The sequence below is a fragment of the Periophthalmus magnuspinnatus genome, chromosome 22 (assembly GCF_009829125.3).
Source record: "Periophthalmus magnuspinnatus isolate fPerMag1 chromosome 22, fPerMag1.2.pri, whole genome shotgun sequence".
NCBI classification, from domain to species: domain Eukaryota; kingdom Metazoa; phylum Chordata; class Actinopteri; order Gobiiformes; family Gobiidae; genus Periophthalmus; species Periophthalmus magnuspinnatus.
The window spans coordinates 16,543,811-16,566,325 of record NC_047147.1 but is presented as its reverse complement, the minus strand read 5'-3'; the positions used below and the strand labels follow the sequence as shown (position 1 = coordinate 16,566,325).

Genomic DNA, 22,515 nt, shown 5'->3' with positions numbered 1-22,515 from the left:
GTGTAGCTCAGCAGATTGTAAGAGTTGTTGAAGATAAAATGAAACGATAAAACGTCTCTTAAAAATACAGTTTTTGTTTTTAGTTTTTGCTGACTGCTACCTGTACTTTTCACGCTAAAGTAATCTAACCTAGACATGACACTGAATCACATTTTCACCAAATCATCACCAAAATATTTATTTCAATGTTATGTAATGGTAGATATCATTTTTTTTAACTCATGGTGTATTTCCTCCTGTATGAGTCGGCTATGTATGTATATAAGCTGCTATATGAATAATAATGTCACGTGCAATTTTAGTACTCAATGAATTCAATGACACATCACCATTTTAAAAAATATACTGTGGTCACAAATGAACATGAGTTGCCAGTTCCTTAACCTGCAGGTAGATACTGGTTTTTCTCATTGTCAGTAAATGGACAGGCCGTGTCCATATACTGACATGCCTCAACCTCCAAAATTCACTCACTGAGCTGCAGAGGCTGCACTAGAACTGATTCCCGATTGGCTGCAGGTGCTGGAGTTTAGGTAGTGACAAGTCCATTTAGGTTTAAACCAATTAGATTTCAACATTGAAACTGGCAACCCAAATGAGAAACTCATGTGAGGCTCATTTGGTTTCTGATTTCCAACAGTACATTACACCATACAATCAAGGCAAAGTAATAACATCTCCATGGACTCCACAAGAAAAGTTATGCCTATCCACTTTTTTAATATGATAAGGTACAAAAGGTACAATGTATAATGCTTTTATTGATGGTAAAACAATTTTTTTTCAATCTTTAAAAAAAACAACAACTACATGATTTTACCCATCTTTATTCAGTAAATAAACTGTGCAAAATATATAGAACCATGCATCAGACAGACTTGCTGACATGGACATTTAGACAGGCTGTTGTGGGCAGAGGTAGGACAGAACACGATGACTTCAGTGCCTTCATTCAAGGTCCCAACTTTGATAAATACAACATGGGATCATTAACATCTAAATACAACAGTAGGTATATCACTTTTATAAATCATTCCACAAAATAGGACCTCTCATATACGTGTACATGAATGTGAATTGCGGGCAGGAGTTTAAACTTTTACTAACTTTGTGAAGGTCATGGAGAAAGCAGATGTGTTTTTGAAATCTTAAACAGCTTTCAGCCATTTTGCCCGATCTGCAGGAATGGGAGAGGTAGACGAGCAGAAGAAAAGTGCCTATAGTTGAGCTAGCTTCTGTCACCGATCCCCCAGATCTAAAGCTAACCATACTGGAAGTACTGTGCAATATGTGGCGTCAATGGGGCCAATCCTTAGGCAGTATTCTGTTGTATTTACTTGAGTAACCTTTGAAGAAAATGTACTTGTTTTCTAACGCCATAGTTTTACTTACTTGACTAATATATAGTTTGAAGTAACAATGCTCTTAGGCGAGTAAAAGTTTTGGTTACTCCCATTGTCAGTAAATCTGACTCAATACTGATGAAAATTTTTTGTGAAACATTAAATAACTTGAACACTGATTGTTACAACTTAACTTCACAAGTAATATTTCTTAATAATTTGTTTTCTTTAGTCTATTTTTTGAAATTCTTGAATATATATATTATGTTAATATTTCATGTTGTCTGTTTGATTACATTAACTCATGAATCATAGGTTGTTTTTTAAATATGCTTTATGTCCAAATTGTTACTCAGTACACCACTAAAAGTATCTTCAAATACTTCTACTTGAGTAATATCATTTAGAAGTAACCACACTTTCAGTATTTTGGTTACTCCACCCCCTGCTGTTTGAATAATGGCTTGTCTGTAGGTGCATTTTTCTTTGTGTCTGTCACTGCTTTTGAAACAACTGTTCTTTAATGAGTTGTTTTCCAAAGTGTCATTTTCTACATACGTTGCAGAAATCCTCAAACCTGAAGGATGTTTATGTATGTGTACTTTTGTTTTGGTATGTCTGCAGTTCTAAGCTTGAGGACAGTATCCACGCTATACCAGGTTAGTTTTACTGTTGGCTAAAAGTCATCATTGAATCATTGATCAGTGAAGGAGTGAGGGGTACATACAGCTATACATATGTACACAGAGCCTGCAGGAGACCAGTCTGCACAGGGTTAAGGCAGTTTGACAGCTGTCTGTCAGTCTAAAACAAGGTGAGCTGACACACGTGCAGTTTCTCTGTTCTTTGTAAATACAGTATATCAGTGACTTTTTTCATTTTAGCTCAAAACCACTGCTTTGAAACTTGTTTTCTTTGCACTATAAAGGGTATATTGTACATACCTATATTCTGAAAGTGACAATTTGTATACATACATTTGTGTACATAAAATGGGACAAGTATCCCCTGAGAATCTACACTGTATATGTGATCACACAAGCTGTCAAATGAAATGACACACATCCTTGTCTCCATGGTAATATCACATAATAGTTATCTCAACAAAGTGTTCTTGTATATCCTCTCTTGTTGAATAATACATTGTTTCTATAACTTTTATTATAACTTTGTCCATGTCCAGTGATAGACAGACACTGGTGTAAATCATTAGAGATGGTTCGATATATCGGTGAATGTGGTAATATCGGAGATATTGTTGGTCCAGTGTGCATCTGTGCCTTAGTATGTAACAATAGAAATAATTTGATCAATTAGGCTAAAATATAGCTGTAAATTTACACAAACATCCAACAATTTATGGTTTATCCCATATAAATTGTCATTATTTTTTGTTATTATTAAAAGTGAAAAGTTAATTTGTGAATTTGAATACAACTTAAAATCAATAACTGAGCCTCATGGCCTATGTTTTGTTCACGGCTTAAATTTTGGTATGTGTATTGGAAATTGGTTATTGGCAGTGAGACATACTCACCTGAAGGATTATTAGGAACACCATACTAATACGGTGTTTGACCCCCTTTCACCTTCAGAACTGCCTTAATTGTACGTGGCATTGATTCAACAAGGTGCTGAAAGCATTCTTTAGAAATGTTGGCCCATATTGATAGGAGCATCTTGCAGTTGATGGAGATTTGTGGGATGCACATCCAGGGCATGAAGCTCCCGTTCCACCACATCCCAAAGATGCTCTATCGGGTTGAGATCTGGTGACTGTGGGTGCCATTGTAGTACAGTGAACTCATTGTCATGTTCAAGAAACCAATTTGAAATGATTCGAGCTTTAAGACATGGTGCATTATCCTGCTGGAAGTAGCCATCAGAGGATGGGTACATGGTGGTCATGAAGGGATGGACATGGTCAGAAACAATGTTCAGGTAGCCCGTGGCATTTAAACGATGCCAAATTGGCACTAAGGGACCTAAAGTGTGCCAAGAAAACATCCCCCACACCATTACACCACCACTACCAGCCTGCACAGTGGTAACAAGGCATGATGGATCCATGTTCTCATTCTGTTTACGCCAAATTCTGATTCTACCATTTGAATGTCTCAACAGAAATCGAGACTCATCAGACCAGGCAACATTTTTCCAGTCTTCAACTGTCCAATTTTGGTGAGCTTGTGCAAATTGTAGCCTCTTTTTCCTATTTGTAATGGAGATGAGTGGTATCCGGTGGGGTCTTCTGCTGTTGTAGCCCATCCGCCTCAAAGATGTGCGTGTTGTGGCTTCACAAATGCTTTGCTGCATTCCTTGGTTGTAATGAGTGGTTATTTCAGTCAACGTTGCTCTTCTATCAGCTTGAATCACTCGTCCCATTCTCCTCTGACCTCTAGCATCAACAAGGCATTTTCGCCCACAGGACTGCCGCATACTGGATGTTTTTCCCTTTTCACACCATTCTTTGTAAACCCTAGAAATAGTTGTGCGTGAAAATCCCAGTAACTGAGCAGATTGTGAAATACTCAGACTGGCCCATCTAGCACCAACAACCATGCCACGCTCAAAATTGCTTAAATCACCTTTCTTTCCCATTCTGACATTCAGTTTGGAGTTCAGGAGATTGTCTTGACCAGGACCACACCCCTAAATGCATTGAAGCAACTGCCATGTGATTGGTTGATTAGATAATTGCATTAAGGAGAAATTGAACAGGTGTTCCTAATAATCCTTTAGGTGAGTGTATATTGGATATGGAGCTCAACTGTCCCACCCACTTCGAAGTCTGCTCTAGTTCCAGAAGTAAATTTCCATAAATTTTTCCCATAGACTTTTCGAAAAATTCAAATTTCAAGAGTTTGAAGGTACAGGCTAATCAACTATACGGTAAGTAATATCCACAATGTGGTTGTTTTAAGTCCAAAAAGCACAATTAAAATGCAATATAATGCAACATAAAATTATAGGTCATTAGTTACCCCACTGCTGATTAGCGCTGAGCAAACTTTAAAACTTTTAATATAATTTTTTTTCGGAAAGTCTATGGGAACATTTTATGCGACATTTACTTCAAGAACCAGGGGGTGGGCAGTTCCATTGGTAACAGCTATAACTATAACTTTTGTTTTATTTCTCTATAGAGAAATCTATATTGGACTCCCAGTAATTCATTGGCCATGAACCCTTTAAACCCATCAAAATTATGCACACTGATAATTTCTACATTTTACATTTTGCTGTATGCATTCATAGTGGCCTTATAATGATAATAACTATTTTCCACTACAGTCTGGTTGCCAAACTTCCCATATCACCCAATAGCTGTAATTCAGTTTCTCATTAGACACATAAGTAGTACTGTATGTGTTAAAGTGAGATTTTGCTGGTATAACTTTGCACTTGAGCACATTATGTGGTGGAGGAAGCTGGCTCTGTGTTGGCATCCCTATGGTCCCAGTGGCTCCAATTACCATCATCAGTGAAACTAACGGAAAGTGAACAGCTGGTCTCACTTAGCTACACCATTGGATGACACATAGTAGAAAAGGTGTGTAAAACGTGCCTTGGCTAAGTTACATAAAACATCTCAATACCCAATCACAGGTAAGTATGGTGACTTTAAAAACATACAGTACGGTAAGTTAGAAATCGTCATGCATTAACTGTTTGCAGATCAGTTCAGCAGAGTTCCATACAGTTGTGCCTTGGTCAGACTGTCTTTCCGCGTCAGTCCTGTGCTTCCGAACTTTTGGTACCTGGGGGAGGTCTTCTTGGGGAGCGCTGGGCCGGCGGTGAGGGCAGAACTAGAGCTTGGACGTGGCCGGACCACTGGCCTTGGGCTGGGGTAGTGCTGCAGACTGGAAGCCTCAAGAGAGCTTTGGTGTAAGGACTCGCCGGAGCTGTCCCCACTGAGATTGACATAGTCCTTCTTGGAACTACCTCCTCCTGATGTTACCCTGCTTCCATCTTTGTCTTTGGAGCTCCCTGAGAGGAAAAGACCACAATCAGAATCCGGGCTGTACATGGCCGATCCCTTCTCCTTCTTACGATGTTCCATTGGTTTGGGGCTGTGACTCGGAGAAGGTGGTCTTATTCCAAAGCACTGGTCAAGAACCTGGCTGTGGAAGACGTCATCTCCTTCCTGGAAGCTACTATAGATGTTTTTGGACTTGGAGGGGCCCATGGCGAAGTGTCGTTCTGAGAAGCTGTATGGAGAAACCCTTCCGCTCAGGTCACGGTAGGAAGATGAGGACAAGGTGTTGATGTCTTCTATGCTTAGCTGTCTCCAACGGTTAGCAAGGTCATCTTCAGACAGCTGGACTTCCCCCCTGCCACTGTGCCCTTGAGCAAGCCCACTGGTGGAGCCCATGCTGTGAGAGGAGGCCAGACGAGGACTGCTGGGGTGGTAGGGTTCACTGAAACAGGATGCCGTTCGTGTGTAGGACGGTGAGCTACCTTTCTGTGGACTCCTGGGGACTGCCATGTGCTGTATGCTGAGGGATTTGGGGAAGTTTGTGCCGTCTTTTTCATAAGGAGTCAAACTCTTGTAGTCCGCACCATCTCTCCAGTCCATGTACAGGCCCTGGTGAGAGGAGGACAACGTGCTGTTAGTAACGCGGCACCCTCCTCCTCCACCCACACCTTTGTCATCAGAGGCCAGGCTGAAGCTGGAATAGGAGCTCGACATGGGAAGACTGCCCGGGGCAAACTCATCGTGGTGATGGAAGGAGGAGGGTGGCTCATGGGGGGAAAAGCTCCCAGAATGGTAGGCCTCCTCTGGGTTACTGTCGGTGGAGTTGTGGGTGTGGAGCTGAAGGATGGCTGGCCCGTGGAGGTCTACGCTCTGCCTGCGCTCCGTGTCCTGCCAGCGCTCTGGACAGTAGAGGGCAGTGTCACTGCAGTACAGGTCAGAGCTTTTGTAGGCCACACGGCGGCTGAGCTGGTCAGTACTTCCTGTTCCACTCAGGAAGTCTCCATCTCTGTGCGGGCTGGACGAGCGGCTCACGGGACAGCTGCTGCCCGGCTCGGGCTTCTCCAGGATCTGTGCGATCAGGGATGTGGGCACTGCGTCTGAGTAACTGTGACACACCATGGCTCCACTGCTGCCATGTTTCTCTATGTGAGAACTGAGGCGCTCCTGGAAGTCCAGAGGCAGCTGCAACACAAGAGCAACACAATCAGTAGCTGTTTACATTCAAAACGTCTTCAACTCTTCAAACCTAGTCCTGTTGTTTTGAATTGTGTTTAGTTAAAAAAAAAAGTTTTTTAACACATGAAATGGATTTGTTTACAGAGGGGGTATTTTACTTCTATAGGGTATTCACTGCTAACACATATCATATTTAGATCACCATGTTACCTTTTATTGTTGTTTTTATTGTTTATGCTGTATTTGCTGAAAACAAAGCATTGACATGATTAATAAGTCCCTACCCCCTTGCTCTCTGCGCTAAGTCAATCCCCCTTCAGAGAGCAATCACAGGATCAGCGTGCATCCTACTAATTAAACTACAGCACTTCGCATCAGCTTTGACAAGTTCTAGTTTACAGTTTTGCATCATGCTTTTGTATATTACTGGAGAATTCACGTGTGGGTGACGTAGACTTGCAGGCTGAGCATTGGACAGAATCTTATAGCTAACCATGAGAAGAGTTCGAATAAGGTCTGGGAGTGACTGCTAAATTACTTAAACATGTATAGGTATATAAAACTTCTTCAGCCATGTTTTTGATGATTTTGCATAATACATACTCCGTTTGTCTTAAAATTGCTGTAAGCAAAAAAGTAGAGAGTTCATCGAGTGCACACACATCTCTTCATAATTAGCCCACTGAAAAATTGCACTTGGCTGACCTCTGAAGACCTCTGGTGTTTTATTGAACTATGACAAACCTTATCTCATTAACCCAGCAACAACAACATTCTTATACCACTTATACGTTGACATTTAGTAAATTGTGGGACATTTTACAGTTGACATTTTATATCTTTTGAATCAGTTTGCTGCTCAGTGCTGCAACTCCAATTAAACCACTTCAATACACCACACAACCTCGTCTCTTTCCGCAGATCTTTATCATTTATGCATTGCCTGGTTCCGCTTTGTGAGATTTTCCACAATGAAAACAAAGGCACTTCTTTCCATAATAGCCAGCTTGTGTTAAAAGAAGCCGCTGCCATAGCCTTGCTCTGTTTTCATCTGAGTGTCCTGCTGTCCTATAGACCTCTGCCTTTCCACTGCAGCCCATCAAACACTGCACAGTTCCATAGGAAGGGCCTCACATTCAAATTAAAGCCGGAGTCGTGCTGTCCCGCTGGGAATAGGATATAAATAGACACGGAGCTTGTTAAGAAATAGCTGCCACAGTATAAAATAAGCTACTCTTTTCTTTTTTTAAAGTTGAGGTTATTTTTAGCTGCTGCTGTTCCCCAGAGAGTGAATGAGAAGGAAGTAGGCAAGAGGGGGATGGGGTACATAGAATACAAACTCAGGACTGGGGGGGATCTGCTGGTATCGTAATGAGATATCCCACAGATCCTATGGCTATGTTCAAATTAATAAAGTTTTAATGCATTTTAATAGAACTTACATAATGCGCAGACTTGTTTAAAATGAAATGAATTTTGTAAGTAGGTTTGTACCTGTGATATCTTGTCCAGAAGGCATGGTTAGATAAAGTAATATCACCTATTTGTACGTGTTTACTTTGATATATTGCCATGGAAACAGTTTGACAGTGTAATCCAATTGATACTTTGCAGTGACATCATGCTGGGGCTGTTGTACATGTATCTCTGTGGTGGAATGTTTAGCAGTTACCATGGAGACACAATGCACACATTAGCAAACACTGTCCAAAAGATTTAAAACTTTAGGAAAACTCAATAAGAAATACAAATGTATGAGTCTGTAATCAATATGAGCATTTATGGTGGTGTTTAGGAGTTTGATTTTCAACAAAAAGGTGAGAGTGACTAACTGAAAAAATGGTGGCTAATGCTAGTTAACTTATGGCTGTATTGTTATTAGAGAGGAAGTGGCACAAATCAGCTCACCTGTTGTAGTTCCAACCGAGTCAGCTCTTTCTTGTCAGATTGTGTTAAAATAAAGCTCAGATTAAAGTCTAACTTGAGTAACAGAGCTTCACACAGAGAAGTGGCTACAGTTGTCATCCACATTCCCCGGGGGTGTGACACTATCAGCTGCAAATATCAATAGGCCCGTTTAATTATCTGATTGAACTTTGCACTAGAATCTTTGAGCTAGGGTTGTCAAAAGTATCAAAAATCAGATACCAATAGATACTAAAACTAGTATTGATACTCATATTGATACTAAGTCACATTCACAGGACGAAAATGAATATTTTATAGGACATAGGACATATATGAATGTTTCCATAATGGCTTTAGCATGATCTTGAGCTGTATCAGAACAAGTACAAGAGATACAAGAAGGTACAAGACAGACAGATGGTAATATAAACAAAAGTACTATGATTTAATGTTGAAAATCTCATTCTATTGCCTAAATAAAGAGTGTTTTTTTTATTATTACTATTATCATCATGGAATCGGAATGGGTATTGAGTTTATGTTGTATTTTACTTATTATGTCCCAACTCAACAAACTGCAGAGTTCGATCACATTTTTATTATAGCGTCTAGACTCATTTTGAGTGCTTTACACTTGTGCTTACTGACAGATTCTCCACAGGTTTTTGGCTGGTGCATTCATTGTTTAAGCAGAAACAGAACCCACAGATGGTCTGCTACACAACAGCTCACAGTAGGCAGCCCATGTACATCGACATGTCTGGATGATGCACTAAATATCTATGGTTATCCCATAAAATTCTTTTGTATAAATGTGTTTTCTGCATTCATATTCTATGATTTATATGTTATATAAGATGAAATTGTATATGGATGAAATGTTCTATATGAAATTCTGAGATGAAGGGCACAAAAACATCTCAACACAAAGTGTAGAACTTGATCATTATTTGTTAGTGATTACATTTGCAAACATACAAACATTACCTGACTTTGAAAGGAAACTGTGACCTTCCAAACAGTTTTGTGCCATGAGAAAAGGTCCAGTAATTATATGTTCAAGTGGAACTGAATCAACGTTTTTTGCTACTAAATTGTATATCTGGTGTTTTAATAGTATTGTGGACTGTTCTTAGACCTTTTTAGCAATGTTAGTGCAAACTAGGTACATTTGCAGCTTTGTGTTCAAAAACAGTCAAAGACAGAGTGTGCGATACCTCCAGTGGCCACTGGAAATACTTCAAGTACTATGCACCATCACTCAGGACTGTCCTGATTATAGCCAGGTGTTTCTGATTACAAACACCTAACTGCAGGGCTGGAGTTTGAAGTATGGATATCTGTTAGACCGATCACACTGTTTCTCACATGTCCAGACTCCACCCCTCCTCCCCCTTCATTCTTTTCTTTAGTCCTCCAGGTCTTATTTGAGATGTGGTCGTGGGCAGAGTTTAGGTGTTTAGTCCCATATTAAACAAATACATCAGCGTTTCCACGGAGTACAGGTGGACAATAGCAATCTTCCTTTAATAACTTTTTTACCACCATAGAGACAAGCAGGTACCAGTCCAAGCTATGTCATGTCTGTGGAGAGGCAAGTGCACTCATAGTCAGGATAAAAAGCTGGGTGATCTGGTCTTATACTGATCTCGAGTTTAAAGTTTTGACCTTTTTTTCTTTCCAATACCAAAATAAAAATGGCTTTCAGTATTGTTTATATTAACAGAAAAGACAGACTTTCAACACAAAATAGCACAATTTTTAAGTGCAAACTCTACTCCAAATCCCATGCTTTCAGTGACTTGGCTTACATGACATGTCATAACCATGAACCAGAACTACTTTTTGACATCTATAGATATAACCACAGAATGTCTAGCTGTCCTCGAGGCCTCACAAAAGCTGCATTTATGAGTCAATCTTTCTCCTTCCACAACTCTTCTTCGTATATAGCCCCTCTAGTGTGTTTATAGACAGGTGCAGTGCTCACCTCAGACATCTTGTGCGCTCTGTAGTGGGACTTTGAGCACTGCAGCAGCTGGGCTGCCAGGTTACAGTCCTTCCTGTACAGGTCCTGCAATGAGAAGAAACAACAACAGGGCCCCCAATGAAAAGGGTAAAATCCATTTAACAGTGTGACCATAAGGCGCTTGGCATCAAAGAGCTACGAAGGAGACGCGGGCCGCACCGGATTACATGGATGTGAGAGAGAGGGCAATTAGTGTGTGTAGTCAGGCCTGCAGAGGAGAGCGGAGACGGGAAGGCTTTTGAGGGATGAGTCATGGCTCTTCTAGTAGTATACTTCACTTTTGCAGGGTTTTAGAGCGCATTTAAGGGAGATGTGGACCAAATTGACCTTCCAGAGCAAAACGGGGTGAAACATACCCATAGTAGTAGTAAATATTCTGAATTCAGCCATTTTTGTGGATTATCTTGATTCTACTAATAACATGATAGTATGACTTCAGGATATATTTGAACTTTGTAATAGTTTAACTGCAATTTTACTTCTTGTAGGCTGACATTCAACATCTGTCCCTGAAATAAATTTTATAAAATATTGTTATTATTATTATAGTTTTTTTTTTCTTTTAAATTTTTATCCAATCCGTTTTTGCCACTTATACATATCTTACTATTTCACTAAAGACAATTTACTCAGTCACCAAAAGAACTGATTTTCACAAATGATTGTAGATAATATATTGCTCACCTTTATTCCACTCTTTTTCATATACATTTACAAGCTCATACTGTACATTGCTAATGGCTAAATGCATCTATCTGTTTGCTTCATGTTAGGCAATAACCACGCTGCTAACTGTTTGCACCTAATCCAAAAGATCTTCTACAATAACATAGCAATAATGAAAATAGCTGTGTGACAAAAAAATGTCATACATACTACACCTATTGTTTACAGTCAGTGTCGTTAGCTCCTCCCTTCAGACAGATATAAGGCAGTGTCCACCAGTAATCTGACCAACAACTTGGATAATCAGCAAAACGTTTTCATTCCTACAACTTTTTGTCCAGTTGACAGATTTGAATTTTTCTTTTACTGAAGTACGTCCTGCAAAAAAGGGCAAACTAATGTGACAAAGGCAAAAATGACAGATCATATATTCAAGTTAAAAAGATTTATTTTTATTATTAAATTAACTGAAACCATTGATTAAAGTTGGACTAAACCGCAACCAAATTTCAAATAAAGCTGCAAAACCGGCCAGATATATGAAAAAGCATGTGATTGGTCTAAATTCTTCAGACTCCGCCCCTGCAGCCAGGTGTTTAAAATCAGTAACACCAAGCTGAAATAAACGCAGAGGCAAGTGGCATCACCATAGTTATAGGTGATCTGTGTTGGACATGTAAATATACCCAGTAACATTCATATATATATATATATATATACACTGTAAAGTATATGTTGAGCTTTTCTTGTAGTGGTCTTCCCAAGTTCCTTCTCCCCTGGTGACTAAGTGCCTGCTTCCTGGATAGATGCATTGAAGCTGAATATCACCTGCTGCAGCTGGACCAGTGACTGAAGCTAATGACTTGCCCGTCCACTCCCCATAAGCTGCTATTGGCTCTTATTCTCACCAGTCCTCCACTATTCACACTCCTCTGGTTTAATGTGGCCTCTTTATTTACTTATCTGTACCTCCCAGACCAGCTCAGCCATCAAGGAGAGAGCCACTAGAATTAAAAAAGTGAGAGAGGAGAGGCAAAGGGAGAATGGGAGAAAGAAACTAAGCAATACTGGAGGAAAATCTAAGGTTCTTTGGTTTTATATTTACTAAAATCTGTCTGATCTTATACAATCAATGAATCCAGATGTCACTAGTGCAAAGGGAAGGTGTTGTTTGAATCCAGTCAAGTTGGCAGAACGTGACATAACATCAGAATAATGTGTGAATAGGTTGGAAATGGAGTAGTAACTAAGTGTCATTGTAAGTGGTACTAATTGGTAACGTAAGGTACTTTAGTCCTAGTTTAGTCCTTCTTCACTCCTGGTTTAGTCCTGGTTACCATATTAGGGCCTGATGTGTCAGTGTTAATATTGGTATGAGTGATATAGACTTCGTTCTTCCATAGATGAGTGTAGCGTAGTGCCATCTTTGTAATGTATATAAAAGAGAATGGAAGATATGGCTGAAGGAAACTTTATCATCATAAAAAGTAAAACAAATTTTAACTTAACCACAACTTAACTTCATAATCCGGAGTTTACTATAGATTTTAAAATTTTGACATCGATGGGTTTCATGTTCCTGTTTATCGGTGATATTTTGAGAAGTTTTGGCCATTCTAAAGACATAATATTTGGTTTTGAATTGTTAATTGCTATGGCAGCGGTGCTTGATTTGAAACACTCTGCAAATGTCAGTTGTTGGCCAAAACAGCAGCACAAACATTGCATATACTATTACCACTACTGTGTTGTAAAGTAAAATTCAATCTCTTTTTGTCCACTTCCCCCAAAGCCTAAGTCCTTTAACTTTCCCAAAAAGAGACAGTAGTATACTTTATAACCTATAATCTCTCGCGCCACTGCCTACTGCATTGCTCAGGCTGGGCTGGCTCCTTAAAGCCCACGTGCCCAGGACACAGCGGGGTGGGGTGCTGGATAAGAGAGTTTTCAGATGAGCTTCACACAGAAGACAGCCAGAGACAGAGACCTGTGGGGACTTTGGTCTACAGAGTATAATTCAAAATGGAGCCTAAATGTACAAGTTTTCCTCTGCGCATAATGTTAAAAGAACTGTCAAATTTATAGGTTTTACGCAGCAGGAAGTTGACAAGACTGAAAGAGAAACCTGGGCCAGCCACTCTGCAACCAATGCCACATGAGAGCATCTATGGGTAGGATGTTGTGTTTACCTACGTTACAAAACTCTTTTTCGACTTTTTGTCATTAAAAAGATTTTTAAAACATTTTGCTTCAAGTTGTTAATCTCTATGGCACCGGTCCTAATTTTTCCATCATTCTGAAACCTATGGATTGGAGTATAACATAGACCTGAGTACAATGAGCTGAAGTACCCACTGACCGCAATATCCACAGGAGTTCTCAGAGGAGCATATCCATGCTCCGGCGTACTCTCAGTTGGAGTACCTCGAGCTGTGGTACCCAAAGTCGGAGTACCACAAGCTGTAGTACTCACACCCAGAATATCACGAGCTGTAGTACCCTCAGGCCGGAATACCACAAGCTGTGGTACTCCCAGGCTGGAGTACCACAAGCTGTAGTACTCACACCCAGTGTACCACGAGCTTTAGTACCCACACCTTGAGTACCACAAGCTGTAGTACCCACAGGCCAGAGTACCACGAGCTATAGTACTAATACCGGATGTACCATGAGCTGTAGCACTTACCGGTACACCCAGAGTACCACGAGCTGTAGTACTCACAGGCCAGAGTACCAAGAGCTGTAGTACTCCCAGGCTGGAGTACCACGAGCTGTAGTACCCACAGGCCAGTGTACCACGAGCTGTAGTTCTGAATCCTGGTGTACCACAAGCTGTAGTACTCACACCCAGAGTACCACGAGCTGTAGTACCCACAGGCCGGTGCACCACGAGCTGTAGTACCCTCACCCAGAGTACCACGAGCTGCAGTACCCAAACCCGGAGTACCCACAGACTCACGTTGTCCTCCCGCAGTTTGTTGATGGTGATCTTGGCCTCCATCAGGTGGTTGTTGAGGACGATGATCTCTCGGCTGAGCGCTCTCTTCTCCTCATCGTGGAGCTGGGACTGCAAACAATCAAACACATAAAGGTATTTTTAGGTAAAGGTATATCTGTCAGGCGCCACATCAGGTACCAAGAATACCCTCAGGTGCCATGCCAGGTGCCACAAGTACCGGCAAGTGCTACGTCAGGTGCCAGAAATACCAGCAGAAGGTAGCCTAGTTCAGTTATGGTAAATTTTTTCTGCAGCGTATGTCCAAGAAGCAGGTTCAAATTTACAGGACTCCTCTATTTACAAAACTATTTCACCTTGGCCAGTGTTGCCTCAATCAAGATAATAGTTTCTAGACACAAACAACTTAGGCTGATAAGTTCATTGAAAAATTTACTCCACCTCTTCATTCAAAGCTGTTAGGTCTTGTTAGCTCTGAAATGATGCTTCCCATTGGCGCTCCCTCTCCCTGCTTCACACTCATAACACAAACAAATCATATATCAGGGCTGAGCGTTGGACAAATGTGACTGCTCGGAAACACTGAGGTGCACAGGAAACTAATAGGAGCCGATTAAAGTCTGTTTATAGTGGCGCGGCACGATTGATATTGCGCTCGGATTGGGTTAGGCTCCCATTCATCACATACAAAATCATTACTGCACTCTGCATACAGCAATAACGCAGATCAGAGTGCTAACTTTGTCCAGCTTGTTTGTACGAGTGTGCTGCACTTAGTCAATGTGAAAAACAAGTCTAAAAATGGGATATGTTTTTCCCCCATGTATTTGAACTAAATTTGTCAGTACAAATATATTGTATAGACAGCTCTTGAAGTCAAAATGCAAAGTGCTGTCTGCATCTAAGTATAAACCATTTTTTTCCATGTCTGATAATCACGACGTGCACTGTTAGCATGCTAGTTCTTGTTAGGTTTACCGTCATGGTGAAACTTCTCTGGCCTCTCAGAGTTGTAAAAAGCTCTTATAAACTCATCGGGGTGAGTAATTAGGATGCTCAGAATGCATAAGCTAAATGAGGAATAACTTTGAACCACTGTAAACTGTTTAAAATTGTTTTTAGTGTTTTTTTTTTTTTAAAGACGGTAACAATCAGATACAGCGTGTTTGATGATGATTATGAACCTATAAAACAAAAATTCTACTCAAGTAAGAGTACTGTTACTTATAATTAATATGACTCAATTAGAAGTACAAAGGAGTGGTCCATGAAGTAACTCAAGAGTAAAAACATTTGATAAACTACTACCCAAGAAAGAGTAGTTATAAGGGGAAACTTATATCTTGAAGTTATTGTAATTGGAGGGCAAATATTAAAGGACAGACGGCAAAAATACAACAAAATAAATCATATCTGAAGAAGACTGCAAAAAAAACAAAAACTGTTCAAATCATTTCATATAGTCAGCATAAAGCTTTTGTCACTTGCAGATTTACTCACAGTGAGAAAAGGAATCTAAACTTTTTCTGTTATAACTATAACTATAGAACTCATGCAACTAGCTACTTTTTACTATATTTATTAATTCCCCTGGTTGCAACAAGATTATGATGAAATGCACAATTCCTCCTGTACTGGATTATGCGGATGTGGTACATGCAGACTTTGGCCTCTGCTTTATAACCATTGGATCCACTTTTTCACTCTTCCCTTCATTTTATTAGAGGTGATAAATTTAAAACACATCACTGTATTCTCTAAGGAAAAGGTTAGCCATCACTATGTGTCAGAAGAGAGCAGCACTGTATGAAATGTATCTATGAAATGTATCTATAAGGGAATACTTCAAAAACTGTCAGAATACCTCACCTGTTTGTTAATCGTTGATACCGGAACATTTAATACCAGCTCACATGACTGTATAAGGTTGTCATGTGATCTGATCTTCTATACTTGTTTGTTTTGTTTGTTTTTCTCGTTCCCCTGTATAAATAAAAAAGTCAACTGAAATGTTTAGCCACTTTTTTCCCACTATTGTACCAGACCGTTGTTGGTTTGTATAGAGAATTTGTGCATGACCTCTTAAATTTGCCAAACATGTAGCTTGTTTGAGTTGAAATCCTCTTTTAATTAGCTGTAGCAGTTTGTTTCTCTTCTGCTTTTGCCCAAATAAGTTGAGTGCGTTGCGATCCTCCTGTGTGACTTCGAGTGTTCAGTAATTGCATCTCTCGGGATCCTCTCTCTGTTTGCACAATATGAGAACGAAATCAGGAGAACTTTCAAACGCAGTCACATCCACCACAACAAACCAACTTGTTTATGTGCTAATCAATAAGTTGTCGTCTCTGTAATTATTTTAAATGGATCCAAAACAATTAATTTTTAAGATCATCTATTTACAATATCAGTCCCCATGGAGATATTATAGCGTTGCCTGGAATGTTCCGTAGTATGACATTACACTTCTCCATCTCCATTGAGACAGGGAAGACATGACAGAACTAGGCCGAGTTACAGGTCAGATCTGCGGAGAGATAACCCTGCTCATGATAAGGATGCAGATTTTCTAAGTATTTGTAAGTATTATAGTTACCTCTAATTGAATAAATGCAAAACGGACATGTTAAATGCTATACTCTTAGACCTGCCATGATAACACATTTTGAAGCTACAGAGAAATATTGTGATTAACAATAATATTGAAACTACTTTATGTCACTAATTAAGATTTAAATACCACAAGATAAACCCAGTAAAACATGTTTTTTTGTTACCAAATGTTTATTGATTTTTGGCATAACAACTAAACTATATGCAAACAAACATAAACATAACAAGTCTTGGACAAAAAGAATAAAAAAAAAAAGATTTGTACACATCTGAACATACCACATTCAACTTAGACTATTAGGTTCCAGAGATGAATAGTTTTCTCTTTCGCATTATGCTTGCACACTGTGGACAAATCTAAATAAGAGACCAGTGCAGCTCGAGTTGAAATCTCTCCTGGCGAGTCGTACAGAAGGTGGTATGTCCAGTACGATGCGTAGAGGATGGTCCTCATGATGCAAATTGCCCGTACACCTTGCAAGAGATAATATTGTGATTAATTCCCTAGAGCAGTGGAACTTGATAATGATGGGGCGAGGGCGGCCGAGGGGGCACCAATTCCTTGGTGTGCCCTGTCAATGGAGATCTCAGAAATGGGCAGCTGCAGGAGTGTGGGGATGAACTTTTCAAAAACTCCAATAAGGTTTGCCCCCTCCACAGCCTCCCTCAGGTTCAACAGGCGAATATTATCCCGTGTCAAACGGCTTTCAAGATCCATAACTTTAGCTGCCAACTCCGCATTGGATTTAGCTTGCTCATCCACTCTCACTCTTAGCAGCGTTACATCGTCCTCCAGCGCTGAGATGCCGACCTCACTTCCAATGGAGTCACAAAAAGCAGCAATCTCATCAATACGTTTAATAAGTTTGTCAGTTTTTCCATCCAGTGACAATTCCAACTTAGCAACAGACTGATTCATGGCAGTTTGAGTACATGTTGCTTCTGCCGCAACTGTGTCAGAAATGTGCTTTAGCAAGGCCTTAGTGGAAAGTTCACCTGTGGTGATGGTGGAGCTGGCATCATCTTAAACAAGGTCCTCCGTAGACCCATGAGATGGTTTAGCCCGTGTTTGTTTTGCATCTTTAGGCATTCTGCAAGTTGTCTTGATACACTGTGTGGAAAAAAAATGTAATTGGATGTATCACAGCTATGATTCTGGGAGACAGGCAGCGAGAGAGTGAAAACTCAAGCTATCACACTGACACCATCTTAAGAGCCTCCCCCCCAGAAAACTACTTTAAAGAGACTGTTTCATTAAAAGACACGAGCTGCAACAAATAAAGAGTAGAATGTTCCAATAATTAGCCATAAAAGGTTCTTATTCACCCCTCTAGTAGCTGATTGTGAATAAAAGTAAAAAAATAAAAAATAAATTATATATATATATATATATATATATATATATATATATATATATATATATATATATATATATATATATATATATATATATATATATATACACATACATACATACATTATGGTTGCTAGGTAACAGTTGCATAATTACCTCTACATATGTCTACATCTGCTGACCATGTCCAACCAGCAGTGGTGGATGAAGTACTCAAGTTTGTTACTTAAGTAAACGTACAGATAGAGAGGTAAAGTGTTACTTGAAATGAACATGAACAGTAACATGAACAAATCTACTTAAGTAAAAGTACCTGTTGAAAGATGTACTTGAAGAGTAAAAAGTAAAAGTATTTCACACAAGTTTTAAATGTAGTGATACTGATTAAACATGATATATATTTTGGCCAACAGTAACAAAAGGAATTAATTTTTAAAAATGAATTTTGTATATTTATTTTTGTTTGTTTAAAGCCGAAGCTTGAACTCAAAATCTTTATTCAGGATGTTGCTACGACCATGGTAAAAATAAACCCTCAGATCATATGAAAGTACTTTTTACTTTACAGTCCAGTTAAAAATGTAATGGAGTAAAAAGTACAAATACCTGCTCTCAAATGTAGTGAAATAAAAGTAAAAAGTATCCATTGTAAAGTAAGTAAAGTGCAGATAACTTTACTTTACTACTTGTACTTCGTTATCTTCCGACACTGTCAACCAGGATGTGAAATGATAAAATCCACCCAAATTAAAAGCATAATATACAAATAAATATATATAAAAAAATATTTTTTGTTAACACATTTTAGTAAGGTAGGTCTGTCTTTGCAGTTTAAACAAGAATTACTTTGAGATAAGTTTTGGAGTTTACACCATGATTCAGGTCCATTTAGCATAACACTTTACTTTTAATCATTTTTTACATGAAGAATCTAACAAGCTCCTCCCCCTCCTCCGCGGGGTCAATCTCCTTCAGATATGATAGTGAAATTAGCATATTCATTTTGCCGCAGTTCCTTTGTGCGTGGCTCGAGCTGATAAGGCCGTCTCCGTGACAGCAGATAGTGAGAGAGGATGTAGTTCCTCCCAGGCCTGACGCTGTAATTAAAATTGCATTAAAAACGACCTGCCTCTCCAAAGAACAGGCGAGCTATTCACCACGTAACACTTTGTTCAATTTGGATCGAAGGTAGACGATGTTTCTTTGTTGGTTTGTTAAAGAAATTGGAAAGTGATAGAGTTGGATAAAAAGAACAAGATTGCTTTCAAAGATTTGCTAATAATTGCGTCAGTTTTGCTTTGAGTTCAGGGCGGGTTAGCTGTGAGGGGGTCTCCTTGTTGTGACGATGTGGACACTGGCTTTATAATGAAACCCGCTCACAAAGTAATACATTTAACCTCAGGGCTGTAACTAGATTTGGAGGATTGCAGTCTGAATGGTGCAAGTGACATTTCCAGAAGATTGAGTTTTGTATGTCAGATGAATTGTATGCATGAGCTTCATTCACTGTAAAAAGATCAGACAACTATTCCACATCAGTGTATTGTCCTTACAGCTGGTGGAAAATAATTTGAACATATAACATGCCAGTACCAAAATGGCAGTGGTGCTTTGAGAAACAGCATGAAAAGGTTATAGCTGAAAGGGCACATAACTAACTCAGTAAGTACTCAAATGCTCATCCAATAGCATACATGGTGACTCCCAGTATGTTGTATGGAAGCCTTGAAGGGACAAAGTTTACAGGTGCACTCTGTCACTTTTCTGGTGGAGAGTATGTCATGTGCTTGTCTCCATGTAGATGTAATAGTATTGCCTGGAATGTTATGAGGGGGTATTACGCAAAACCATTTTTTTTTTTTTTAGCTTTCTACCATGTTCGAATGTTGTTCCCTCATCAAAAACATGCCTGAAGAGGTTTGAGATGTCGTCCATGCACGTTTGAGTATTTTAGCGATCTCTCCGGGGCTCTATTTGAAGCCTCCTTATGGTTAACTGCAATGCTCAGCCCACAAGGCTACATCATACATGCTCCCACATACATGACAATTCTCCATAAACATACAAATGATACAAAACTGTACACTACAACTTCACAAATTGTGTTATGATAGCACTCTAAAACATGTTAATATGTTGTCTGCAGCAAACATAGCATTTTCAAAACAATAAAATGTAAGGTGGTGGTCTAAATATACTATGTGTTAGCAGTTAATACGAGCAATGCAACCTAGCTAAGTTATTGGTCAGATCTGCGGAGAGGCAATTCCACATCCTGTAAGAATACATGTTTTTAAGGTATATTTGAGCAAGTAAAACAAGCTTCATGAATGTAACTATGGTTCTATTAAGTCTGGATGACCACCAGAGGATGATAAAAATCTATCTATCTATCATCTATCTATCTATCTATCTATCTATCTATCTATCTATCTATCTATCTATCTATCTATCTATCTATCTATCTATCTATCTATCTATCTATCTATCTATCTATCTATCTATCATCTATCATCTATCTATCTACCATCTATCTATCATCTATCTAGGAACACATGCAAGATACATACATTTAATGCCATATTGTGGAACATTCCAGACACTAACATCTCTACAGAGACAAGCAATTGGCAGACCTTTCACCAGAAAAGTTACACAGTGCACCTTTAACTAATTTAAACTTAACAGACCTATGTGTGTCTTTGTGTGTCCTCATCTATTTTGAGCCTCACGTTGATAATTTCACATTTCAAATAGCTAACGCCAAAACCAATATATATTTAAAACACAATAAAACAAAATGGCCGCCCCTTTAACATTTAATTTTTCAATAAATAATAAATTGCACGTACGCTAGCTGCAGTCCAAACATTTTACCAGTCTCCTCTCCTTCTCTCCATCATAAAAACATCATATTTATTGAGTTATGCCATATCAGTCACCATCACCCCACATAAAGGAATCATCATTCATTTTCCTCCATACTGCACACATGATGAACTGCAGCTGAAATTGACCACCACGGCCTGATAGCACCCCCTGAGATTGTTTCATAAACGTGAGACATAAATAACTTTGATCTATATTGACAAGCTATGGATTTTAAACATGAGCTCCAACAATACTATGACGTCTTTAACCGTTTCTTGTATTGATCCTGGTTTCACGCCACCACTTATTCATTTCAGACAGAAATAGTGGTAAATGGAGCTTAGAAGTGATCGCAATGGAACCATTATTGTCGTATGAACAAGTAGAAATCGTTTGTGTTTGGCTGATTCTAGTGCGGAAACGAGGGATTGGTTAAACAGTGGGACAATGGAGCTAGTTCATTTCACATGGTTTGCAGTGGTCCAAAGTTATTCCTCACTTACCTTATGCATTATGAACATCTTAATTATTCACCATAACAAACTTATTAACGCTTTTGACAACAAAGCACAGCAACTAGCAAGCTAACACACACTTCCTCATTATCGGACAATAAAATTCTTTCCATATAGGGCAAAACAAATTTCAAATACATGAGAAAAAAAAACCACAGGACGTTAAATTTGAAGTTGCTATGTTGACATTTAGGTATCGTTTTATTTTATGCAATTTTTGTTATGTTTTTTCCAAAATTCAGGATATGTTCTCCATAGACCATGATCCTTTGCACCACTGTAACATAAACAACATTAGGAATTCATATGACATTATGATTGAACTAGTAATTTGTTTAAGTATTTCTATAATACAAGACACATTCTATATCCCAATGCAAGTATGGGTACATAAAGTTTTATTGTATAGTATTTTCAAAGTGCAGTCATTTTAGAAAAGAAAGACGACAGGGAGAGCAGAAGGGTGCGAGAGGGGCGAGAAAGGAAATAGAGAGTGAGATGAGAAGAAGAGGGGAGAGGTGAGGGAGAGAGAGAGAGTGGAGGGAGAAGGGAGGGAAAAGGGAAAAAGAGGGAAAAGAGGGGAGGGAGAGGGAGAAGGGAGAAAGGGGAGGAAGAGAGGAGGGCGATGGGAGGGAGAGGGAGAAGAGAGAAAGAGGGAAGGAAGAGAGGAGGGAGAAGGGAGGGAGAGAGGAGCAAGAGAGGGGAGGGAGAAAGAAGGGAGAGGGAGAAGGGAGGAAGAGAAGAAGAAGAGAGGGGAGGGAGAGAGGAGTGCGAAGGGAGGGAGGGGGAGGAGGGGAGGGAGGGAGGGAGAGAGGAGGGAGAAGGGAGGGAGAGAAAGAAGGGAGGAAGAGGGGAGGTAAATAATTACCACCTTCAAAGCAATACACAACCAAGCCCCTTCATACATATCTGACCTCCTCCACATTGCTGCTCCTGCCATCACACTCCGCTCCTCCTCCTCTTGCCAGCTCACTGTACCCTCTGCCCGACCCTCTGCCCCCCAGCTTTGAAACTCTCTCCCTCTTGATCTCCGCACCTTAGACTCTCTTCCACTCTTCAAATCCAGACTCAAAACTCACCTATTCAGACTGTCCTATCTCTTGTAACC

The 22,515-nt window shown here is 39.5% G+C and overlaps 2 protein-coding genes across 2 annotated transcripts in view; both read right to left on the bottom strand.

Moving 5' to 3' along the window:
* Nucleotides 1–22,515, bottom strand: part of LOC117390486 (mitochondrial basic amino acids transporter) — a 222,062-nt gene that overhangs the window by 46,941 nt on the left and 152,606 nt on the right. The window lies entirely within an intron of this gene.
* LOC117390670 (brain-enriched guanylate kinase-associated protein) overlaps nucleotides 5,023–22,515 on the bottom strand; it is a 37,928-nt gene continuing 20,435 nt past the window's right edge. The window contains exons 4-6 of the mRNA XM_033988451.2: nucleotides 14,061–14,168; nucleotides 10,397–10,480; nucleotides 5,023–6,504 (exon numbers count right to left, since the gene is read on the bottom strand). Of these exons, the coding sequence (XP_033844342.1) occupies nucleotides 5,023–6,504; nucleotides 10,397–10,480; nucleotides 14,061–14,168 (1,674 nt within the window). The remainder of the gene's footprint in view (nucleotides 6,505–10,396; nucleotides 10,481–14,060; nucleotides 14,169–22,515) is intronic.